At 35.4% G+C, this 21,930-nt stretch overlaps 1 protein-coding gene across 3 annotated transcripts in view; it reads right to left on the reverse strand.

Annotated features, from left to right (window-relative positions):
- Window positions 1–447: 447 nt before the first annotated feature.
- The window catches only part of LOC133085057 (zinc finger protein 33B), a 54,325-nt gene continuing 32,842 nt past the window's right edge, over window positions 448–21,930 (reverse strand). For 2 of the 3 annotated variants that reach the window (XM_061181941.1, XM_061181921.1), the window contains one exon: window positions 448–2,718. In XM_061181941.1, coding sequence (XP_061037924.1) covers window positions 632–2,718 — 2,087 coding nt within the window. In that variant the 3' untranslated portion in view covers window positions 448–631. The remainder of the gene's footprint in view (window positions 2,719–21,930) is intronic. The other variant, XM_061181932.1, reaches the window with a different exon arrangement.

Below are 21,930 nucleotides of genomic sequence, written 5' to 3' on the forward strand. Positions count from 1 at the left end.
TGAAATCTGGATAAGGTCTGTATCTGACTTAGTAGTAGAGTACCATCAATTTATTGTACTTGAGAATTGCTATGGTTATGTAACATCATTATTAGAGGAAGCTTCGTAAAGGGCACATGAGAACTTTATGTACTATTACTGCAACTTCTTGTGAGTCTATTTTACTATTCTTTTTTTTTTAGTTTTTAAAGCTTTACATTGCACAATATACATCTATAAATTACAATTTGTTTCCTAAAAATAACTATGACATCAAAACCAAAACACAACTTCTAACTTCTAATGTTAGATTACCTCTAAAGAAAATCTTCAAGCCATATGTCTCAAATGGACAGACTTCTCCCCAACATAAATTATGACATAACCTAGTTTGTATTTTTGCTAAAATTTTTACAAAATCAAAATATCTGTGAGGTTTTATGCCAGTATTAGTTACGTGACGTTCAATGGAATGTTACCTCTTAACAAGACTGTCTTATACTTGTTGCAGTCTAGAGATTTGTTCCACGTCATTACTTTGGAGTAAAATAAGGCCAGTTTGTGGATGAAGGTTACTGAACATTCAGGATGTCAACAGAGCTTTCTCCATGGTGTGAATTCTCTGAAATGTTCAACATTTCTAATATTCGCTTCAATCATAAGATTTTTCTCCTGTGTGAGTTCTCTGATGTACAATGAGGTTTGACTTCTGAGAGAACGTTTTCCCACATGTGTTACATTCATAGGGCTTCTCCCCTGTGTGTGATCTCTGATGTTTAGCAAGGTCTGATTTACGGTAAAAAACTTTCCCACATTCATTACATTGACAAGATTTCTCCCCTGTGTGAGCCCTGTTATGCACCGTGAGGGATGATTTGTGACTGAAGGATTTCCCACATTCATTACATTCATAAGGCTTTTCCCCTGTGTGTTTTCTCTGATGCAAAATAAGTCCTGATTTCACACAAAAAGATTTTCCACATTCATTACATTTATAGGGTTTTTCTTCTGTATGTGTTCTCTGATGTACGATTAAAGCTGACTTATGGCAGAAAGCCTTTCCACATTCACTACATTCATAGGGTTTCTCCCCTATGTGAATTCTCTGGTGCTGAGTGAGCTGTGATTTCTGGCAGAAGGTTTTCCCACATTCACCGCACTCATAGGGTTTCTCCCCTGTATGTGTTCTGTTATGTTTAGTTAGGTATGACTTATTATAGAAGATTTTTCCACATTCATGACATTCATAGGGTTTCTCCCCTGTATGGGTTCTATAGTGTTGAGACAGGGTTGACTTATGGCTGAAAAATTTCCCACATTCAGGGCATGCAAAGGGTTTCTCCCCTGTGTGAGTTCTCTGATGTACCATAAGGTCAGACTTCAAGCAGAAGGTTTTCCCACATTCGTAACATTCGTAAGGTTTCAACCCTGTATGAATTATCTGATGCCTGGTGAGTACTGACTTGTGGTAGAAAGTTTTCCCACATGCACTGCATTCATAGGGTTTATCTCCTAAGTGAGTTCTCTGATGTTGTGTAAGATGTGACTTCTGACAGAAAGATTTCCCACACTCAGGACACTCAAAGGGTTTCTCACCTGTATGAGTTCTCTGATGTACTGTAAGGTGTGAATTCATACAGAAGGATTTCCCACATTCATAACATTCATAGGGTTTCAGTCCTGTGTGTGTTCTCTGATGTTTAGTGAGGTCTGACTTCTGGTAAAAAGTTTTCCCACATGCGTTACACTGATAGGGTTTCTCCCCCGTATGTGTTCTCTGGTGTAACGTGAGGGCTGACTTGTGGCTGAAGGCTTTCCCACATTCACTGCATTCATAGGGTTTCTCCCCTGTGTGTGATCTCTGATGTTTAGTGAGGTTTGACTTCTCCCAGAAAGTTTTCCCACATTCATTACATTGAAAGCGTTTCTCTCCTGTGTGTATCCTCTGATGTCGAGTGAGGTGTGACTTCTCCCAAAAAGCTTTCCCACATTCGTTACATTCAAAGTGTTTCTCTCCTGTATGAGTTTTCTGAAGCTGTGAGAGGTACAACTTCCTCCTGAAATTATTCCCACTTTCATCACATTCATAGTATTTCAAATGTGGCCCATGACGTTTCAAAAGGGTGGACTTCACACATAAGGATTTCCCACAATCACTAAGTTCATAGTGATTTTCCTTTGGGGGAGTTATCTGATGGAACAAGAAGGATGAGTTATCACAGAACCTTCTCCCATATTCATCATATTCACAGTCATTCCCTTCAGTGATCTCTCTTTTGTGTGTATACAATACTGCCTTTTCAAGGAAGGTTTCTCGATATATGCTATATTCAAAATTTTGCTCTAAAGTTTGAATCTTCTCAAGCTGAATAGCATCCTCATTATGACTGACCGTTTTCCCATTTTTAAAAAATTCACTTTTTTCTCTAGTGTGAGTTTTCTCATGTTTAATATTGAGTAGCAATTTTCCACAGGCATTAAATTCATCAGTCTTTTTTCCTAAATAGTTTTTCTTATTGATAACCAATTCTGAAACATAGTTGAAGTTCATTCCACATGAGTCACACCCACAGAGTATTTTTCTGGAAGGAAAAGAATCTGTGTCCAAGTTAAGTGGTTTTCCTATTACATTACCTTGTTCTTTAGTCAGCATTTTGTTATTGATGAATACAACTTCCCACACATGTTTAGGCTGGTTTTCTTGGCTCCTTTCTTTCATGTGATCAGTCTTCCAGACTTCTAGAAACAAGAAAAATTAATCTCATCATATGAACATTAACACATTTCTTATGGAACAAGACCTATATACTATATACAAATGCCCTACATTGTTTGTAGCTGACTTTGCTTTCTTGTCTATTCTCCAGGGATGAAAATAACTGCAAGTATGTATTTTTTCTATTTCTAGGGTTTCAGGTGAAAATAAAAAAGCAAGAAAGAAAAAGGCCAGTATAGTGGAAAAAGGGAGAGGAAACTGTTATCAGAACACATACATTTGGTTTCCAACGTCTGAGGAATAACAGAAACTCTTTAAATTTGAATCTCTCCATGAATCCTCCAAAAAACTAAAAAGATCAATATAAGGAGAACAAATAAAATTACCAACAACAATCCATGACTTTGGCACAACTAGGAGATACAGAATACTACTAACTTCATATCACCACTAAGTAAGGAAATAAATATTCAAATACAGAAGAAACTGAGATAGAGCCCATATCTACGAAAAGAGTCAGCTGGAGACTGCGGTAAACACATGTAAAAGAAGAGACAGAAAACTTAGAGGTGATTAACCACAAATAAAAATTACTCCCAGCAAGAAAAAGTTCCACTGTGAGTGGGAAAATACTGAGATGATGTCACAGTTCTGACAGAGCTCAGACTACTGGGAAACCCAAATGAAGGGACTCGTAGTATGTGGGACTAAGGAGACAAGCAAGCGCTGGTCAAAACTGTAAATAAGACAAAGTGACTTTAGGACTTAAATTACAAAGAATCAGATACAGACTGAATTGTGTCCCCCTCCCAAATTCCTATGTTGAAGCCCTAATCCCCAATGTGGATGTGCTTGGAGACAAAGCCTTTAAGGAGGTAATGAAGGTTAAATGAGGTCATAAGGGTGGATCACTAAGCTGATGGGAATGGGATCCTTATTAGAAGAGGAAGGGACACCAGAGCTCACTTGCTCTCCACACGCACACAGAGAAAAGGCCACGTGAGAACACAGTGAAAAGGTGCTGTCTGCAAGCTGAGGAGAGAGGCCTCACCAGAAACCAACCCTGCTGGCACCTTCATCTTGAACATCTAGTCTCTGAAATGTGAGAAAATAAATTTGTTTTGTAAGCTACTCAGTCTGTGGTATTTTGTTATAGCAGCCCAAGCAGACTAATAGCCCAAAGAGAAAACAGACTTGACTGAAATTTTAATAAATAGCAGTGGAAAAAAAAAAGGCATAAAAGCAGCAAAAACACAACAAGAAAAAACTAAAAAAAAAAGAAAACTGAATAAGAAAGTAAATTCTGGATAAAAAAAGATAGTCTAACTGTTAGTGGGAATCTAAGTTGGTGCAGCCACTATGGAAAACAGTATGAAGGTTCCTCAAAAAGCCAAAAAACAAAGTTACCACATGATCCAGCAATCCCACTCCTGGGCATATATCCAGACAAAACTATAATTCAAAAAGATACATGCACCCCTATGTTCATAGCAGCACTATTCACAATAGCCAAGACATGGAAACAACCTAAATATCCATCAACACAGAAATGGATAAAGATGTAGTACATATACACAATGGAATACTACTCAGCCATAAAAAAGAATGAAATAATGCCATTTGCAGCAATATGGATGGAACTAGAGAGTATCATACTAAGTGAAGTAAGTCAGAAAGAGAAAAACAAATACCATATGATATCACTTATATGTGGAATCTAAAATATAACACAAATGAACTTATCAACGAAACAGAAATGGACTCAAACAGAGAACAAACTTGTGGTTGCCAAGGGGGAGGGGGTTGGGGGAGGGATGAAGTGGGAGTTTATTGTTAGCAGGTGCAAACTATTATACATAACATGGATAACAACATGCAAATACAGTGTTTCCTACTGTATAGCTCAGGAAACTATATTCAATATCCTGTGATAAACGACAATGGAAAAGAATATTAAAAAAAGAATGTTCATATATGTATAACTGAATCACTTTGCTGTACAGCAGAAACTAACACAACATTGTAAATCACCTATACTTCAATAAAAAATAAATTAAAAAAAATACAGAGAAGCAAATGGAAAAAATAAACACCTATAATTTCACCATCCAGGAAAAAAAAGTAGTCTGCGAAAATATAATAAATAAAAATTAAAACTGTATGTATGTGTGATTGTAGTCTCTAAAGACAAAAAATCGGGACTTCCCTGGTGGTGCAGTGGTTAAGAATCTGCCTGCGAATGCAGGGGACACGGGTTCGATCCCTGGTCTGGGAAGACCCCACATGCCATGAAGCAACTAAGCCCGTGCACCACAACTACTGAATGTGCACTCTAGAGCCCGCAAGCCACTACTACTGAGCCCATGTGCCACAACTACTGAAGCCCGTATGCCCTAGAGCCCGCGCACTACAACTACTGAAGCCCACACGCCACAACAAGAGAAGCAACCGCAATGAGAAGCCCGCGCACTGCAATGAAGAGTAGCCCCCGCTCGCCACAAATAGAGAAAGCCCGTGTACGGCAACAAAGATGCAGCGCAGCCAAAAATAAAATAAAGTTTAAAAAAATAAAGAGGAAAAAATAGAAAATAATGGAATAAATCTAAAATTAAAAACCATAATCTGAGAAAATTGTCCAGAGATAAAAGACCTAATCCACATATTCAAAAGGACCACCATGAACCTGGAAAAACTGAGCTGCAAGAGTCCTAAGACATCCCTTAGTAAAACTACTAAAATGAAGAAAAATCCTCTGGACAAAAAGACTAAGTCTCAACAAAAACATAAATGTAGGTTTGGCCAATAAACAAAACAAAGCTCAGTGGAGCACCATTTTCAAGAAAAGGAAGTGGGAGTCAAGCAGTTTTATCCTTTATTTATAATCCTTTAAGTAAAAGGCTATGGGAAAAGGCAAACCAGTTTAGATATTCACGAAGCTGGGTAATAACTGTAATCATGAAACCTTCTAGAAGAGAACAAACTTCAAGCAACTGAGATCTGACAGGAGACACTCGCAGAAAAACTGAACACTGAATACATTTAACTGTAGATCTACGACCAAAATAAGGATGAAAACAAGGACAGAATAATAATACATAAATGTTACATGTCCTGGTGAAACAGAAATAATGTAATTTAAAAACTACAGGAAATAGGAGAGAATAAGAATAAGAATAAGCTCAGAAATAGCCACATGAAAAATAGAGTCTAAAGGATGTCACTAAAACCTGAAAAATCAAATAGAGGGTTAAGTAAGGAAATGGGTAACTAATGCCATTATATCAGTATAAAAGCAGAAAGAAAATGTCAGAATTTCCTAGTTGTCTCCCCTGCAAAAGGAACAAAGGAAAAAGACTAAATAGAAAAATTCAGTAAATGTGATACACTCATTAAATGTAACAAGACAAAATTGAGACCAAACATACGAGTCATACCAATAAATATGAATGAGCTTAACTCACCAATAAAACCAAAATGATTTTCAAAGTGAGTCACAGACAAAACCAAAATCTATACTGTATAGGGAAAACACCCTTAGGGAAGATGACACAAAAAGGCTAACAACAAGGGGATGGACAGTATCGTTCCAGACAAAGGGAAACAAAAAGGAAGCAGAGGTGTAATCTTGGTATCAGGAAGGACAAAGAAACACTTTACAATGCTAAAATCTCTAACTTTGAGTGCAGAAATAACACTTATGAGTACCTACACAGACCAAACAACTTTATGAAGCAGAACTCAGAGAAGCAAGGAAAAACAGAAAAACGCTAATACGAAAAGTATTTCAAGATGGATTAAAGCAAAAAGTGAGGTGTATAGAAAACGTAAATATAATAATTACACACATATTACAAATTCATATCTAATTTTATAATATCAAAACTTATAACAGAAAATATACTTACATCTCAAGGGTACATGAAACATTCACAAAAACTGATATAGATAACATGCATGGGTAATAATACAGTAAAAACAGAAATTAATGGGGAAGAATGACCTTCCATCTGGACCTGAAAAACAACTCTGTAGTAAACTGCTCTTTGGTGAGAGGGGAAACACAAACCAAAGCTGAAGAAGTTCTAAAACGAAAAACTAATGAAAATATTACTTATGAGGATGTATGGGATACATGTACTGGTCAGAAAGAATTTCACAGCATTAGATATTTCTACCAATGAAAAAAGAAAGAATGAAAACAACACTTCTTGACTCAAAAAAACTAGAAAAAGACAATAGTAGTGTAAAAGAAAGTAGAAAGTATGAAGAAGGAAACAATAATGGTAAAAACAGATAAATATAATAAATTAAAAATAATAAATATAAAAACATCTTCATTTTTAAGGTCTAGCAGTTTTTCTTAGATTAGAAATTAATGAAACAAACAGAAAAAAAGAACACATTAAGTCAAAAGCCTGGTTCTTTGAAAAAATTCACACAGGAGGCAAATCACTGCCTAACCTAATCAACAAAACAAGGGGGGGAGAAATCTCAACTATACAAAACAAGAAATGATAAGGAAGAAACAATCACTGAAACAAGGTATGAAGAAATCTTAAAAGACTATTTTTGTACAACTTGACACAAACCCATTTGAAAGAGAAGAAGTAAATAATTTCCTAGGAAAATACAACTTATCAAAATTTACCCTGGTAGAGACAGAAAATATAAACGGAAAAACTTCCACATAAGAAGCAGAAAATAGCAAGTTTGCCTAAGCAGTAGAATAAGCACCTCTAAACCTTTCACCCAGATTCACAAATTGTTAAACTTTTGCCACATATGCTTTATCTTTCTCTATATAAACCCTTCTTAACCATTAACTATTTTAGTTAAATACTAACATCATGACCCATTACTCCAAATACGTCAGCATTCTATCTCCTAAGAATAAAGGCATGGTCACACTCAAGGAAATTGTACCCTGATAATGTATCATCCATTATACAGTCCATTCAAGAAGAGCAGTATCTCTGAAAATACCTATGTGGTTTTCAGCTATATAAATATCTTCCTTTCACTGAAAAATCCTCCAAAAACAGAGGTATTGCTATCATGAAACTGGATTTCATCAAAATTGTTTTATTTTAAAAATTTCCACATACATTCTGAAATTTATTGAAATATTATGCTGTAAGTATATTTCTTTGACTTATTTTTTTCACTCTAAGTTTCCAAAATTCATCCACACTGTTGTACACAGATATATATAAAAGACCACTGTGAGAATGTACTGTAATTTACATACTGATTCCCCTATTTGATGGATAGTCTGGTTGATCCTAGTTTTTCTGTTATTATGAACAATATAGAGACAGACATGCTTCTATACATCCCTGGTGAATACTTGGAAAAGTGTCCCTAAAGCAGTGCTACTCAAAAGTGGGGTTTGCATATCGCTGCCAGCCAATATATGTATATAACAAGATGTGATGACATAAATAAACTGACAGCAACCATTTAGAAACTTTCACAGCAATCTCAAAATAGCTTCAGTGAGGCACAGCTGATGAATCAACTGAATATGTTTAAACTATATAATTTGATAAGTTCTGACATAATATATATGAATGGATTTATTTCTGGGCTCCATATTCTGATTGACTCCTCTACGTGTCTTTCTTGATGCTAACACCACACTGTCTCGTTTACCATAACTTTATAATAAGTCTTGAAATCAGGCAGTGTTAGTGCTACAACTTAGCTTTTATTTTTCGAAGTTATTTGTTATTCTAGCTCCTTGGCACTTCCACATGAAGTTAAGAATCAGCTAGGCAATTACTGTAAGAAAACCTGCTGGGACTTAGATTGGGATTGTTCTGAATCTACAGTTCTTTTTAATGAGAAAAATGTTAAACTATATTGAGCACTTGGATACATGAACATGTATCATATATAAATGTATACATGTACAGAACATGAAGGTATCTCTCTCCATTTATTTAGGTACTCAATTTCTCTCTGCAATGGTCTATAATATTCAGTGAGGTCTTTCACATCTTTGCCAGATACATCAGCCAAAAAAAAATTTTTCATGCTATTGCAAATAATACTTTTTAATTTTTCATTTTCCAATCAATCGCTGGTAGTATATAGAAATAAAACTGATTTTTGTATATTGATTTTTATCTTGCAACCTACACGCACTTAAAAGTTTTAGTCTTTTTTTTTTTTCTTGTAGATTCCATTCTACATAATCATTTTTTTGTGAATAAAGACAGTTCTACTTCTTTTCCACTCTGGCCTCTTTTTCTTTTTCTTCTCTGATTACAGTAGCCAGGTTACATTATATTAATGAGTGTGAGTGGACTACTTGTCTCGTTCCTGATATTGTTAAGAAAACTATTCAGTTTTTAAATATTAAGCACAACATTGGTCAGTTTTCTATAAGATACCCTTTAACTTATTCTTCATTTGAGATCTTTCATCAGGAATAAATGCTGGATTTTGTCAAATGTTTTTCCTGTATCTACTGAAATGATCATACAGGTTTTTCTTTTGTTTAGTTTTAAAATATGAGCTAATGATAACTGCATAACTGATGGGGGACAGTGCAAAATGAAAATGTGGGGCCACTTGGTCAAATATCATAAACAAAATTATACTTAAATCTATTAAAATTATGCTTTAGTCTAAAAGTATTTCATTACTTATAAAACTCAACAGATATAATAGTGATAGAGAACTATATAAACTTACAAATTGCAAAACAGACAACATGGGCTAAATTTCTGACACATTATTTCAAAACATAAATTTTAGTATACCTAGAGATAAAGATTCTTGAGAAACAGTTTTCTAAAACTAGCTAAAATAGGTATATGTAAGAGTTTAATTTTATATATTTTTGAATTTTTTTCCTGTGATGAGAATACTTAGGATTTACTCTTAACAACTTTCATATATAACACACAGCAGTGTTAATTATATGTATCATGTTGTACATCACATCCCTAGTACTTATTTATCTTATAACTGGAAGTTTGTACCTTTTGATTGCCTTCATCCAATCCACCCCCCACCCCGCCCCAACCTATGGTAACCACAAATCTCAGCTCTTTTTCTATAAGGCTCTTTGTTTTTGAAATATAATTGACCTATAATGTCATGCTAGTTCCTGTTATACAACGTAGTGATTCAATATTTTTATAAACTTCAAACTGATCACATGGTGTTATGTCACCATACAAAGATATACATAGTTATCGACTATGTTCGCCACACTATACATTTCATAACTGTGACTCATTTATTTTGCAACTGGCAGTTTGTTCCTCTTAATCTCCCTCACCTATTTCTTTCCTCTCCCTACCTCCCTCCCCGCTGGCAAACACCTGCTCTCTGTTATCTGTAACTCTCTGTTTTGTTTGTTCATTTGCTTTGTTTCTTTAGATTCCATATATAAGTGAAATAACACTTCATCTTTGTCTGACTTATTTCACTAGGCATAATACCCTCTAGGTCCATCCATGTTGTTGTAAGTGGCAAAATTTCATTTTTTAGTGGCTGAGTAATATTCGTGTGTTTGTGTGTGTGTACATCTTTATCCACTCATCTACTGATGCGTGCTTAGATTGCTTTCATATCTTGGCTACTGTAAATAATGATCCAATAAACATAGGCACATATAGCTTTGCAAATTAGTGTTTTCATTTTCTTCAGATAAATACCCAGAATTGGAACTGCTGGATCATATGGCAGTTCTATTTTTAAACTTTTGAGGAATTTTCATACTGTTTTCCATAGTGGCTATACCAGTTCACAGTCCCACCAACAGTGCACAAGTATTTCCTTTTCTCCACATCCTTGCCAAGACTTGCTATTTGTTGTCTTTTTGATAAAAGCCATTTTGACAGGTGTGAGGTGATAACTCATTGTAGTTTTGAGTTGCATTTCCCTGAATGATTCATGATGTTGAGCATCTTTTCATGTGCCTGGAAGCCATCTGCATGTCTTCTTTGGGAAAATGTCTGTTTAGATCCTCTGCCCATTTTTAAATCAGGCTGTTTGTTTTTTGATGTTGAGTTGTGTGAGTTCTTTGTATATTGTGGATATTAAACCCTTGTCAGATATGTGGTTTTCAAATACCTTCTCCCATTCAGTACGTGGCTTTTTCTTTTTGTTGACAGTTTTTTTCACTGTGCAAAACTTTTTAGTTTGATGTAGTCCCGTTTATTTTTTTGTTTCCCTTTCCTCTGGAGACATATCCAAAAAAATATTACTAAGACTGATGTCAAAGAGAATACTGCTTATGTTTTCTTCTAGAAGCTTTATGGTTTCAGCTCTTACATTTAAGTCTTTAATCCAGTTTGAATTTATTTTTGTGCATGGTGCAAGAAACAGGCAAGTTTGATTCTTTCGAATATAGCTGTCCAGCTTTTTCAAAACTGCTTATTGAAGAGGCCGTCTTTTCCCCATTGTATATTCTTGCTTACTTTGTCATAGATTAATTGACCATATAAATGTGGGTTCATTTCTGGGCTCTATTCTGTTCTACGGATGTATGTTTGTTTTTGCGCCAGTACTATACTGTTTTGATTACTGTAGTTCAGCAGTATAGTTTGAAATCAGGAAGCATACCTCTAGCTTTTTTTCCCCTCAAGATGGTTTTGGCTGTTTGGGGTCTTTTGTGCTTCCATACAAATTTTAGAATTATTTGTTCTAGTTCTGTAACAATGCCACTGGTATTGTGATAAGTATTGCATTGAATCTATAGATTGTCTTGGGTAGTATGGTCATTTTAACCATTAATTCTACCATAGGCATGGTATGTCTTTCCATCTGTGTAATCTTTAATTTCTTTCATCAGTGACTTTTAGTTTCCCAAGTACAGGTCTTTTACCTCCTTAGTTAGATTTATTCCTAGGTATTTATTCTTTTTGATGCAATTGTAATGAGACTTTTCTTAATTTATCTTTTTGATAGCCCACTGTTAGTGTATAGAAATGCAACAGATTTCTATTGCAAAATTTGTATCGAATTTTGTATCCGGCAACTTTACCAAATTCATTGATGGGCTCTAGTAGTTTTTTGGCAGTGTCTTTAGAATTTTCTATGTATAATATCATGTCACCTGCAAACAGTGATAGTTTCACTTCTTCCTTTCCAATTTATATTCCTTTTATTTCTCTTTCTTGACTGCTGTGGCAAGGACTACCAATACTATGCTGAATAAAAGTGGTGAGAATGAGCATCCTTGGCTTGTTTCTGATCATAGAGGAAATGCTTTTAGCTTTTCACTGCTGAATATGATGTTAGCTGTGGGCTTATCACATATGGCCACATCTCTCTACACACACTTTGTTGAGAGTTTTATTGTAAATGGATGTAGAATTTTGTCAAAAGCTTTTTCTGCATCTAGTAAGATAATCATATTATTTTTATTCTCCGATTTATTAATGTGTTGTATCACACTGATTGATTTTTAGATACTGAATAATCCTTGCATTACTGGGATAAATCCCACTGGATCATGGTGTATGATCCTTATAATGTACTGCTGAATTCAATTTGCTAATATTTTGCTGAAGAATTTTGTATGTATATTCATCAGTGATACTGGTCTGTAATTTTTTTGGGGGGATATCACTGGTTTTGGTATTAGGGTGATGCTGATCTCCTAGAATGCATTTGAAAGCATTCCTTTCTCTGTAATGTTTTGGAATAGTTTGAGAAGGATAAGTGTTAACTCTTCTCTAAATGTTTGGTAGTATTCACCTGTGAAGGCATCTGGTCCTGGACTTTCGGTTTTTATGATGTTTTTAAAAAAATTACTGATTCAATTTCATTACTGCTAATTGGTCTGTTCATATTTTCTATTTCTTCTTGGTTCAGTATTGGGAGATTGTACATTTTTAGCAATTTGTCCATTTCTTCTAGGTTGTCCAAGACTTTAATTTTAAATGTAAATTTATACAATAACATTTTAATGTTTCCTCTGACACTTCCTATAATCTGTACAAGAAACCAAAAATGCCTTCAGGATTTGTATATAATTCAAAACACCTGTTTATGCAGTCTATTGCTGTATCTTCAAAAACAAGTTAAAAGTAATTTCAAAACTGACTTCCTTGTTCATAGTTGGTTTATCCAAAATTACATATGAAAATAATATTCTTTTCCATCAAGTTTAATTTCTATTTCTAAACCTGTGACACCAGCTTTGCAATGTAGCAGTTGTTTTCAAGACCAGAGTCTACACTCTGAAGAATTCTAGTGACTACCTGGTACATCCTAATGCACCCTCTATGAGTATGCTTTTATTTTGTAATACCTTATTGACTATGATTACTGCCTGAGTGCCAGAATACAGTCCCAGTACACTTAGCCCAGAAAGTTAATATTTTATGCAAGTGCTAAAGGGATAGGCTCCAGGGAGAAGAAGCAAGCTAGCCTCCCGCTGTGGGTTCTCTCTTGGGCCTGCAATCATTGCACTACTGCTCTGGTTCTGCTGCTGCTGTCACCAATGAGGACGTGGGTCTTTGTCACCCACTCAGGAATACAGGACACCAGACTGCACCAAGCAGCCACACCAAAAGCTTAGTGAGCACACTGCCATTCAATGTATCCTGTCTGTTCACACATAACGCTCCACTGTCCCATGAGACTTGCCACACAAATCACAAGTTCAAAGACAAAACTGTTAGGAATTTTGAGATGGCAACAGCAGAGCATTAAACCAAGTACAGGGCCCCTTCTGAGAGTGCAGTACTGTGTTACTAAACAGGCTGCATATCCATGAAGTTGGCCTTGATACAGAGAATTACACTGACTGCTTTCCAAATGTCAAAAAAGCCTTCCTAGGATTAATTCCACTTGGTCATGATGTTGAGCCTTTTAATATATTTTTGGTTTCTAATTGTTAAAATCTTATTTAGAGTTTTTGCATTTATGTTCAAAATACACACTGGTCTGTAGCTTCTTTTCTTACAATGTCTTTGTCTAGTTTTGGTATTAGGGCAATGCTGGCCTCAAAGAACAAATTTCCAGTATAGCCTCCTCCTGAATTTTCTGGAAGCATTTAGGTAGAATTAGTATTATTTCATGTCTGGCAGAATTCACTAATAAAGCATCTGGACCTGGGATCTTCTTTGTGGAATCGTTATCTATTTCCTTTGGAATAAGCTTTGGTAGTCATTTATTTGAAGGAAACTGCCCATTTCATCTAAATTGCTGAATTTATAAAGTTACAGGCACAATATTCCCTTATTTTTCCTCACAGTATCTGCACAATTTTTAGTGATATCACCACTCCTATTCTTTTTTTTTTTAAAACAGGAATTATTTATTTATTTATTTATTTATTTATGGCTGTGTTGGGTCTTCGTTTCTGTGCGAGGGCTTTCTCTAGTTGCGGCAAGCGGGGGCCACTCTTCATCGCGGTGCATGGGCCTCTCACTATCGCGGCCTCTCTTGTTGCGGAGCACAGGCTCCAGACACGCAGGCTCAGTAATTGTGGCTCACGGGCCTAGTTGCTCCGTGGCATGTGGGATCTTCCCAGACCAGGGCTTGAACCCGTGTCCCCTGCATTGGCAGGCAGATTCTCAACCACTGTGCCACCAGGAAGCCCACCACTCCCATTCTTATATCAATAATGTTTCATCTAGAAGTTTATCAATTTTACTGGTCTTCTCAAAGAACCAGCTTTTGATTTCACTAATTTTCTCAACTATCTTCTCTATTACATTGTTTTCCACTTTGTTTTTTATTACTTCATTTCTTCTGCTTACTATGGGTTTAATTTGTTCTTTTTTTCTAGATTTTTAAGGTAGAAACAGCTGAAGCAATTGATTTGAGAATTTCCTTCTTATCCAACACAAATTCCACATGTGTATGTTGGATATATATTCCCATATGCATGAAATTTACATTATATATTAAATATATTATATAAAATACACTACATGTATGCCACATACACAAAATTCCATATATATTTCTCTGAGATATACACACACAGAACTAATTTGGTTGCCTAAGAAGAAAGGTCCCAAATCAATTACCTTAGCGGCTTCCACTCTAAAAAACCTGAAAAGAGCAAATTAAATCCAAAAGTAAGCAGAAGAAAAGAAGTAATAAAGATCTGGATGGAAAATAATGAAATCAATGAAATATTTATTTTATGTTACCTATACAAAAAAATCTTATATGTTAATTTCCCACAAATTCTTTTTTCCTTTTTTTTTTTTTGGCCGTGCCACACAGCTTGCAGGATCTCAGTCAGTTCCCTGACCAGAGATGAACCTGGACCATGGCAGTGAAAGCCCGAAATCCTAACCACTAGGCCACCAAGGAATTCCCACCCACAAATTCTATTTTCATTAAAAGTTCAATATACTTTCTAATTTCCCCTTTGAATTCTTCTTTGAACCATGGGTTATGTAAAAGTGTGTTACTGAGTTTCTAACTGCAGTTGACTCTTGAACAATGCAGGGGTTAGGGGCACTGACCCTTCACACAGTTGAAAATCCATAGGTAACTTTACCATCAGCCCTCCATAGCCAGGGTTCCACATCCATGGATTCAACCAACAATGGACCATGGAGTACTGTAGTATGTAGTGAAAAGAATCCGGTATAAGTGGACCTGTGCAGTTCAAACGCATGTTATTCAAGGTTCCACTGTATTTAGGGATTTTACAAATCTTTCTGTTACTGATTTTTAATTGAACTAGATTTAACTCTATTTTGGTAAGAGAAAATACTTTAAATGATTTGTATCCCTTTAAATTTATTCAGACTTGTTTTATGTCCAAAAATGTAGTAATCTACCTTGGTAACTATTTATGTGCCCTTAAAAAGAGTATGTATTCCACTGGTTGGGGTAGGGGAGGAATACTTTATAACTGTCAATTAAGTCAATTTGGTTATTTAGTGTTGTTCAAGTCTACCATATCTTTGTGCTCATTTGCCATTTCCTTCTTCTATCGGTTACTGGGAGAGAGAGGCTGAAACATCTGACTATAATTATGGATCTGTCTTCTTCAAGTTGTATCAGTTTTTCCTTCACACACTTTGAAAAACTTTAATAGTGGCATTAAAGTCTAGGATTGTTAAATTCTTTTGATAAATTTAATCTCTTATCATTATTTTAAAAATCTGTTTCACTAACAACATCCTTGGCTTTGAAATGTATTTCATCTGATACTGACACAGCACTGCAGCCTTTTAAATAAGTATTCATTCCAAGGTGCGTTACCGCTCACTCTGAGGCAAGACTTTTCTAAGTATTCTACCTAACACTCTGTGAATTATGACTTTTTCCACTCTGGCTGGTGAGAACAGTCCTTTTCTGGGCCCCTCTGTGAGTGCTGTGCACTGTGTCTTCCAGTTATTTTCAAATTTTCTTCAATTTCTTCACTATATGAGCTGATCAATATTCTGCTGAATACTCAAGGACAATCCATTGTAGATATCCAGACTTTTCTCTCTGTGCAGTTACTGCCTATTTTGTCCTCTATCATGTGAACCGTAAGCAGCCTTAATCTCTTTGGACTGTCAACTCCAATTCCTAATTTAGTGAGAGTGCAAGGCTCTATCAGGGTTCAGTGACCTGGTAGGGTTATCACAGACCTCAAGTCCTATGTTTTCTGGCTCTAAGTAATTTCTGCCTTTGGTTGGTTGATGACTACTGTCTTGAAATTCATTGTTTCATTTACTTTGTCTGATCGTTTTGGTTGTTTCAGATGGGACGGTAAATCCAGTCCCTATCATTCCATCTTGGCTGGGTGTGGAAAATTATTTTTTTTTAACAGAAACTTTAAAGCATAATTTTACATTTGAATCTAATACAGGAATACCTCATTTTACTGTGCTTCACTTTACTGAGATTCACAGATACTGCATTTTTTACAAATTTGTGGCAACAAATTGTAAAAGGAAGGTTTGTGGCAACCCTGCATCACTGTCATTTTTCCAACAGCATTTGCTCACTTCATGTCTCTGTGTCACATCTGGTAATTCTTACAATATTTCAAACCTTCCACAAGCAAAAAGATTATAACTCACTGAAGGCTCAGATAATGGTTAGCATTTTTTAGCAACAAAATATTTTTAAATTAAGATACATATATTGGCTTTTTTTAGACATACTGCTATTGCACACTTAATAGTCTACAGTATAGTATAAATAAAACTTTTATATGCACTGGGAAACCAAAAGATTGTTATGACTCACTTTACTGGGATATATCGCTTTAGTGGAACCAAACCCACAATATATCCAAGGTATGCCTGTAATAAAAAAAGCAAAGCCTATATTTTGTATGTCTTTGCTCTGTATCTTTTGCTTATGTTTTATGAAAGTATTTATCAATAATATATTTTAAATCTTTAAAGCAAAACAGAAACACCAGTTCCTCATCACAGTTTGAGATATAAAAGTATATCTCAAGGATATAAGTATAAAACTACATCAAAGGGAATATGTATATTCAACTATAAAAGGTAATAACAAATTGTTTTCCAACGTGATCTGGCCATAGCACTGAATAAAAACATTCATTTCTCTGCATTATAAACAATATTTGGTATTGTTAGACTCTACAATTCTTTTTATTTAAATAGATATAAAATGGTATTTAATTCTAGTCTTATTATGCATTTCTCTATTACCAATGAAGCTTTGCATCTTTGCCTTATGACAATTTTTTAAAAATTGAGCTGTATTTTTATATTAACTTATAAGAGGCTAACATTCATCACATTTTTGAGTATTTACTATGTGCATTATTCTAGGAAGTGGAGATACAGCTGAAAAGAAAACAGGCAAAATCTCTGCTTTCATGGACCTTACATCCCAGTGGAGAGACACAGTAATGATACATGTAAGTAACACACTACATGCATTAACTGCAATTCAGAAAACTCTCCTATCTTTTGCCAATGATTTGCAGTACCAGATCTATCCAAAGATCAAGTTCCCATACATGGAGAGGTCATCTTCTGGGCTCTCCTTGAACCAAACCAACAAACCAAATTACCACAGGCTTATTATATATCTCAATCATTTTCTGGGTTCTAACTTCTTAAGGGGTAACTTGACTTCTTGAAAACAAAAACGAACACAACAAAGTTCACAGGAATTCCAATTAGCATTAATTGAATAGATACATGAATTTAGAGAGGAATACATCTTTATGATGTTGGCCCTTCCAGTGATCAGCCAGATACATATATTCACATATATAAAGCTTCTTTAAGTTTTTCAGTAACATTTTGTATTTTTTATATAAAGGTACTCCATGTATTAAAACAAGCTATCAGAAACATACACACATTTCCTACTGATCGTAAAACACGCTGTCAGTTTGAGAAAAGCAGGACACTGTTCCAGCTCCTGGCTCCAGAGCAATGGTGCAGTGCTTTCACCCAGAGATAGAGGCCGGCCATAAGAAGAGAGAACTCAGAAGCTCTTCTCAAGAAAATTCACTTTATGTGGAACAGACTGTAGGTAAGTTCAAGCCTAAGGTCACCACTGAAAACAATGAAATTTCAGTGATAAGTAATTAAGAGGCTAGTAGCTCCATGAGAGCAAAAAGCTAAGGCACAGACCAACTAAAAATATACCAGAAGGAACAAGGGAGACAGACAAGTAAGAAGAGGCATCTCAAGCTACTGGATTTGTTCCTATCTACCAAAAAACACTCATGCAAATACACCCAGATTTCCTACAGTAATAATTTTCTTATATTTTCTGGGAGGTGATATCCTAAATGTTGACATGAAGGGCAACATCAAATACTACCATCTGAAAGGGGCTCAAATTTAATTGGACCAATCTGTACAGCAATATATGACGCAGGACATTGTTGGAAACAGCAGAGCAATCAGTTAATTAGTACAGGCTAATGAAAAGAAATAAAATTGGGTCATGTGTAGATATGTGGATGGACCTAGAGTCTGTCATACAAAGTGAAGTAAGTCAGAAAAACAAATATCGTATATTAACGTATATATGTGGAATCTAGAAAAATGGTACAGATGAACCTAGTTGCAGGGCAGCAATAGAAACGCAGATGTAGAGAACGGACATGTGGACACGGGGGGAAGGGGAGGGTGGGATGAATTGGGAGATTAGGTTTGACATAAATGCACTACCATCTGTCTGTGTAAAACAGATAGCTAGTGGGAACCTGCTGTATAGCACAGGGAGCTCAGCTCGGTGCTCTGTGACAACCTAGATGGGTGGGATTGAGGGTGGGGGGAGGGAGGTCCAAGAGGGAGGGGATATATGTATACATGTAGCTGATTCACGTCATTGTACAGCAGAAACTAACACAACGTTGTAAAGCAATTATACTCCAAAAAAAAAAAAAGAAAAAAAGAAAGGGACAGGAAAAAAACCAAAACACAACAATTAGTAGAGGCTAAATGCAAGGTGTGATACCAACAGAGGAAGACAAGTTAACAAAGAGATCAGAGAAAGAGATTATATTAATCAAGATTCTGCAGAGAAAGAGAACCAATAGGAGATACATATACATATATACACACATGTATATATCTATCTACAGATAGATAACAGAGAGAGAAAGAGAGGTTTATTAAAGAAATTAGTTTATGCAATTAAGGCCAAGAAGTCTCACACCTGCGGTCTGCAAGGTCGAGAACCAGGGAAGCCAGTGATAATTCCCTAGTCCAAAGGTCTGAGAACTAGGGGAGCCCATAGTATAACTCCCAGTTGAGGTCAAAGGCCTGAGAACTAAGGGGCTACTGGTATAACTCTCGGAGTCTGAAGACCAAGAACCAGGAGCTCTGATGTCTGACAGCAGGAGAAGATAGACATCCCAGCTCAAGAGGAAACAATGTGCCCTTCAACTGTCTTTTTGTTCCATTTGGGCCCCAACAGACTGGATGATGCCCACGTTGGTGAGGGTGGATCTCTTTACTCAGTCTAGTGAATCAAATGCTAATGCTTCCAGAAACACCCTCCAAGATACATCTAGAAATAATGTTTTAGCAGCTACCTAGGCATCCTTTCAGCCACTCAAGTTGACATGTAAAATTAACCATCACAGAGACACTCAATGAGCACCCTGTTAACATCACTGTCATTCTAAGAACAGTGTATATGCCCAAGGCAGAGCTCTATGACAAGTGACATCAGAGACAGCACACTGTGGGAGAAAAAGACTTCACTCAAATAGTCCAGCCAAGTCACTAAACAAATATTGATAAGTAAGCAAAAATAACAAGCTCTGTAGAGAAAGAAGGAATCACCATGAGAGTAGGTACAAAATATTATCTAAAGTATTTTTTTAAAATTACAAGACATACAAAGAAACAGGAAAATTCCACATATAGTGGGAAAATAGCAGAACTAGAAAGAATAGAAACTGCTTGTGAGAGGATGCAGATACTGGACTTAGCAGACATCAAAACAGCTATTATAAATATGTTCAAAAAACCACCAAGCCTAAGGAAGTAAATATTGGTATGAAGACACCTCGTCACATAGAGAGTAAGAATAAAGAGAGAGAACAAAATTAAAATTCTAGATTTGAAATTTATAATAACTGAAACAGAAATTCATTGGAAGGGCTCTAAAGTAGATTGAAGCTTACAGGAAGAAGAATTAGTGAACCTGATGATAGATCAATCAACAAAATGCAATCTAAAGAACAGAGAGAGAAAAAAGAATGAACAAAGCCTCAAATAAATGAAGGACACTGTTAACTACATTAACATTCATAATGGGAGTACCAGAAGAAGAGAAAAAGAGCAAGGAGCAGAAAAAATATTCAATGAAATGATGGCGAAAATCTTGCAAATGTAAAGAAAAACATTAATCTGCAAATTCAACAAGATAAACTCCAAGTGGATAAACTCCAAGTGGGTAAACACAGAGATCCACGCCAAGATGCAGCAGGTAAAAATATTTAAAAGACAAATACAAAACTTCATAAGCATCAGGAGAAATTCAACTATTAACATACAAGGAACTCCAATAAGATTAACACCTGACTTCTCATCAGAAACAAGAGTCCAGGAAGTGGGATAACATATTCAATGTGCTGGGGTAAAAAAATCTGCCAACCAAAATAGCAGAAATATTCAAAACTGAAGATGAAATAAATCCACAGATTAAAAAACTAAAAGAAAGCAAAAACAAAAAAACAAGAACCCACTGCTACTAAAGCAGCCTTACAAGAAATAAATTCTTCAGACTGAAAGCAAGTGATCCTAGTCACTAGTTCAAATCCACAAAGATTGTAGGTAAAAGTAATTACATAATTTTAAAGGACAGTATAAAGGCAAATTTCTTCCCCTAACAATTTTACCAAGGCAGTGAATAAGTCAGCATGTATGTAATTGTATTGTACTGCTGGGCCCATAGCATATAAAAATGTAACATATTTGACAATAAAGCAAAATGAGGCAGAGGAACAAAGCCATGTTGGAGTAAGGAAATGACCCTGGATGGTAATGTGAATCCACAGGAACAAATGAAGAAGAAATGGTGAAAAAGCAAGTTAATGTAACAGACCATAAATACATACTTGCTATCCATTCTTGTCTCAGTCCCTTTAAGAAACTTCAAATTATATAAAGTAATAAGTACAACAATGTATTGTTGGGATTTAAACATATTCAGATGTACTATGTACAAAAGTAATAACACAAAAAGAGAAAAGAAAATATAGAGCTATATATGAGTAACGTTTCTATACCTCACTGGAGGTAAGGTAGTATAAACCTGAAGTCATTCTGAAAAGGTAAGAATTTATTAAGTAAATCCTATAGGAACCACTAGGAAAACAATTTTTTAAGTAAAATTATCATTAAAGGAATCAACATGCTATACTAAAATATACCCACTTAATGAAAAAGAAGGCAGTAATAAAAAGAACACAGACTCAAAAAGGCACAAGTAAACACCGAAAAGTAAAATGGCAGGTGTAAATCCAACTATATGAATAATAACAGAAACTTGGAGTGGATTGAAAAATCCAATAAAAAGACAGCAATTGTCAGGTTGAATAAAATGTGAGAATCCAAACACATGCTATCTACAAGAGATACTCTTTATATTCAAAGCTACAAATAGATCAAAAATTTTTGAAAACAGAAAAACATAAAACAAGTATACAACATCTATAAGGCTGGAATGGCTATGCTAATATCAGACAAAACACACTTTAACATAAAAGATGTTACTAGAGATAAGGAGAAGCATTATATAATGATAAAAGAGTTAACTGATAAAGGAGACATAAATCTAAGCGCATATATGCT

This window comes from Eubalaena glacialis, chromosome 1 (genome assembly GCF_028564815.1).
Source record: "Eubalaena glacialis isolate mEubGla1 chromosome 1, mEubGla1.1.hap2.+ XY, whole genome shotgun sequence".
In the NCBI taxonomy this organism is placed as follows: Eukaryota; Metazoa; Chordata; class Mammalia; order Artiodactyla; family Balaenidae; genus Eubalaena; species Eubalaena glacialis.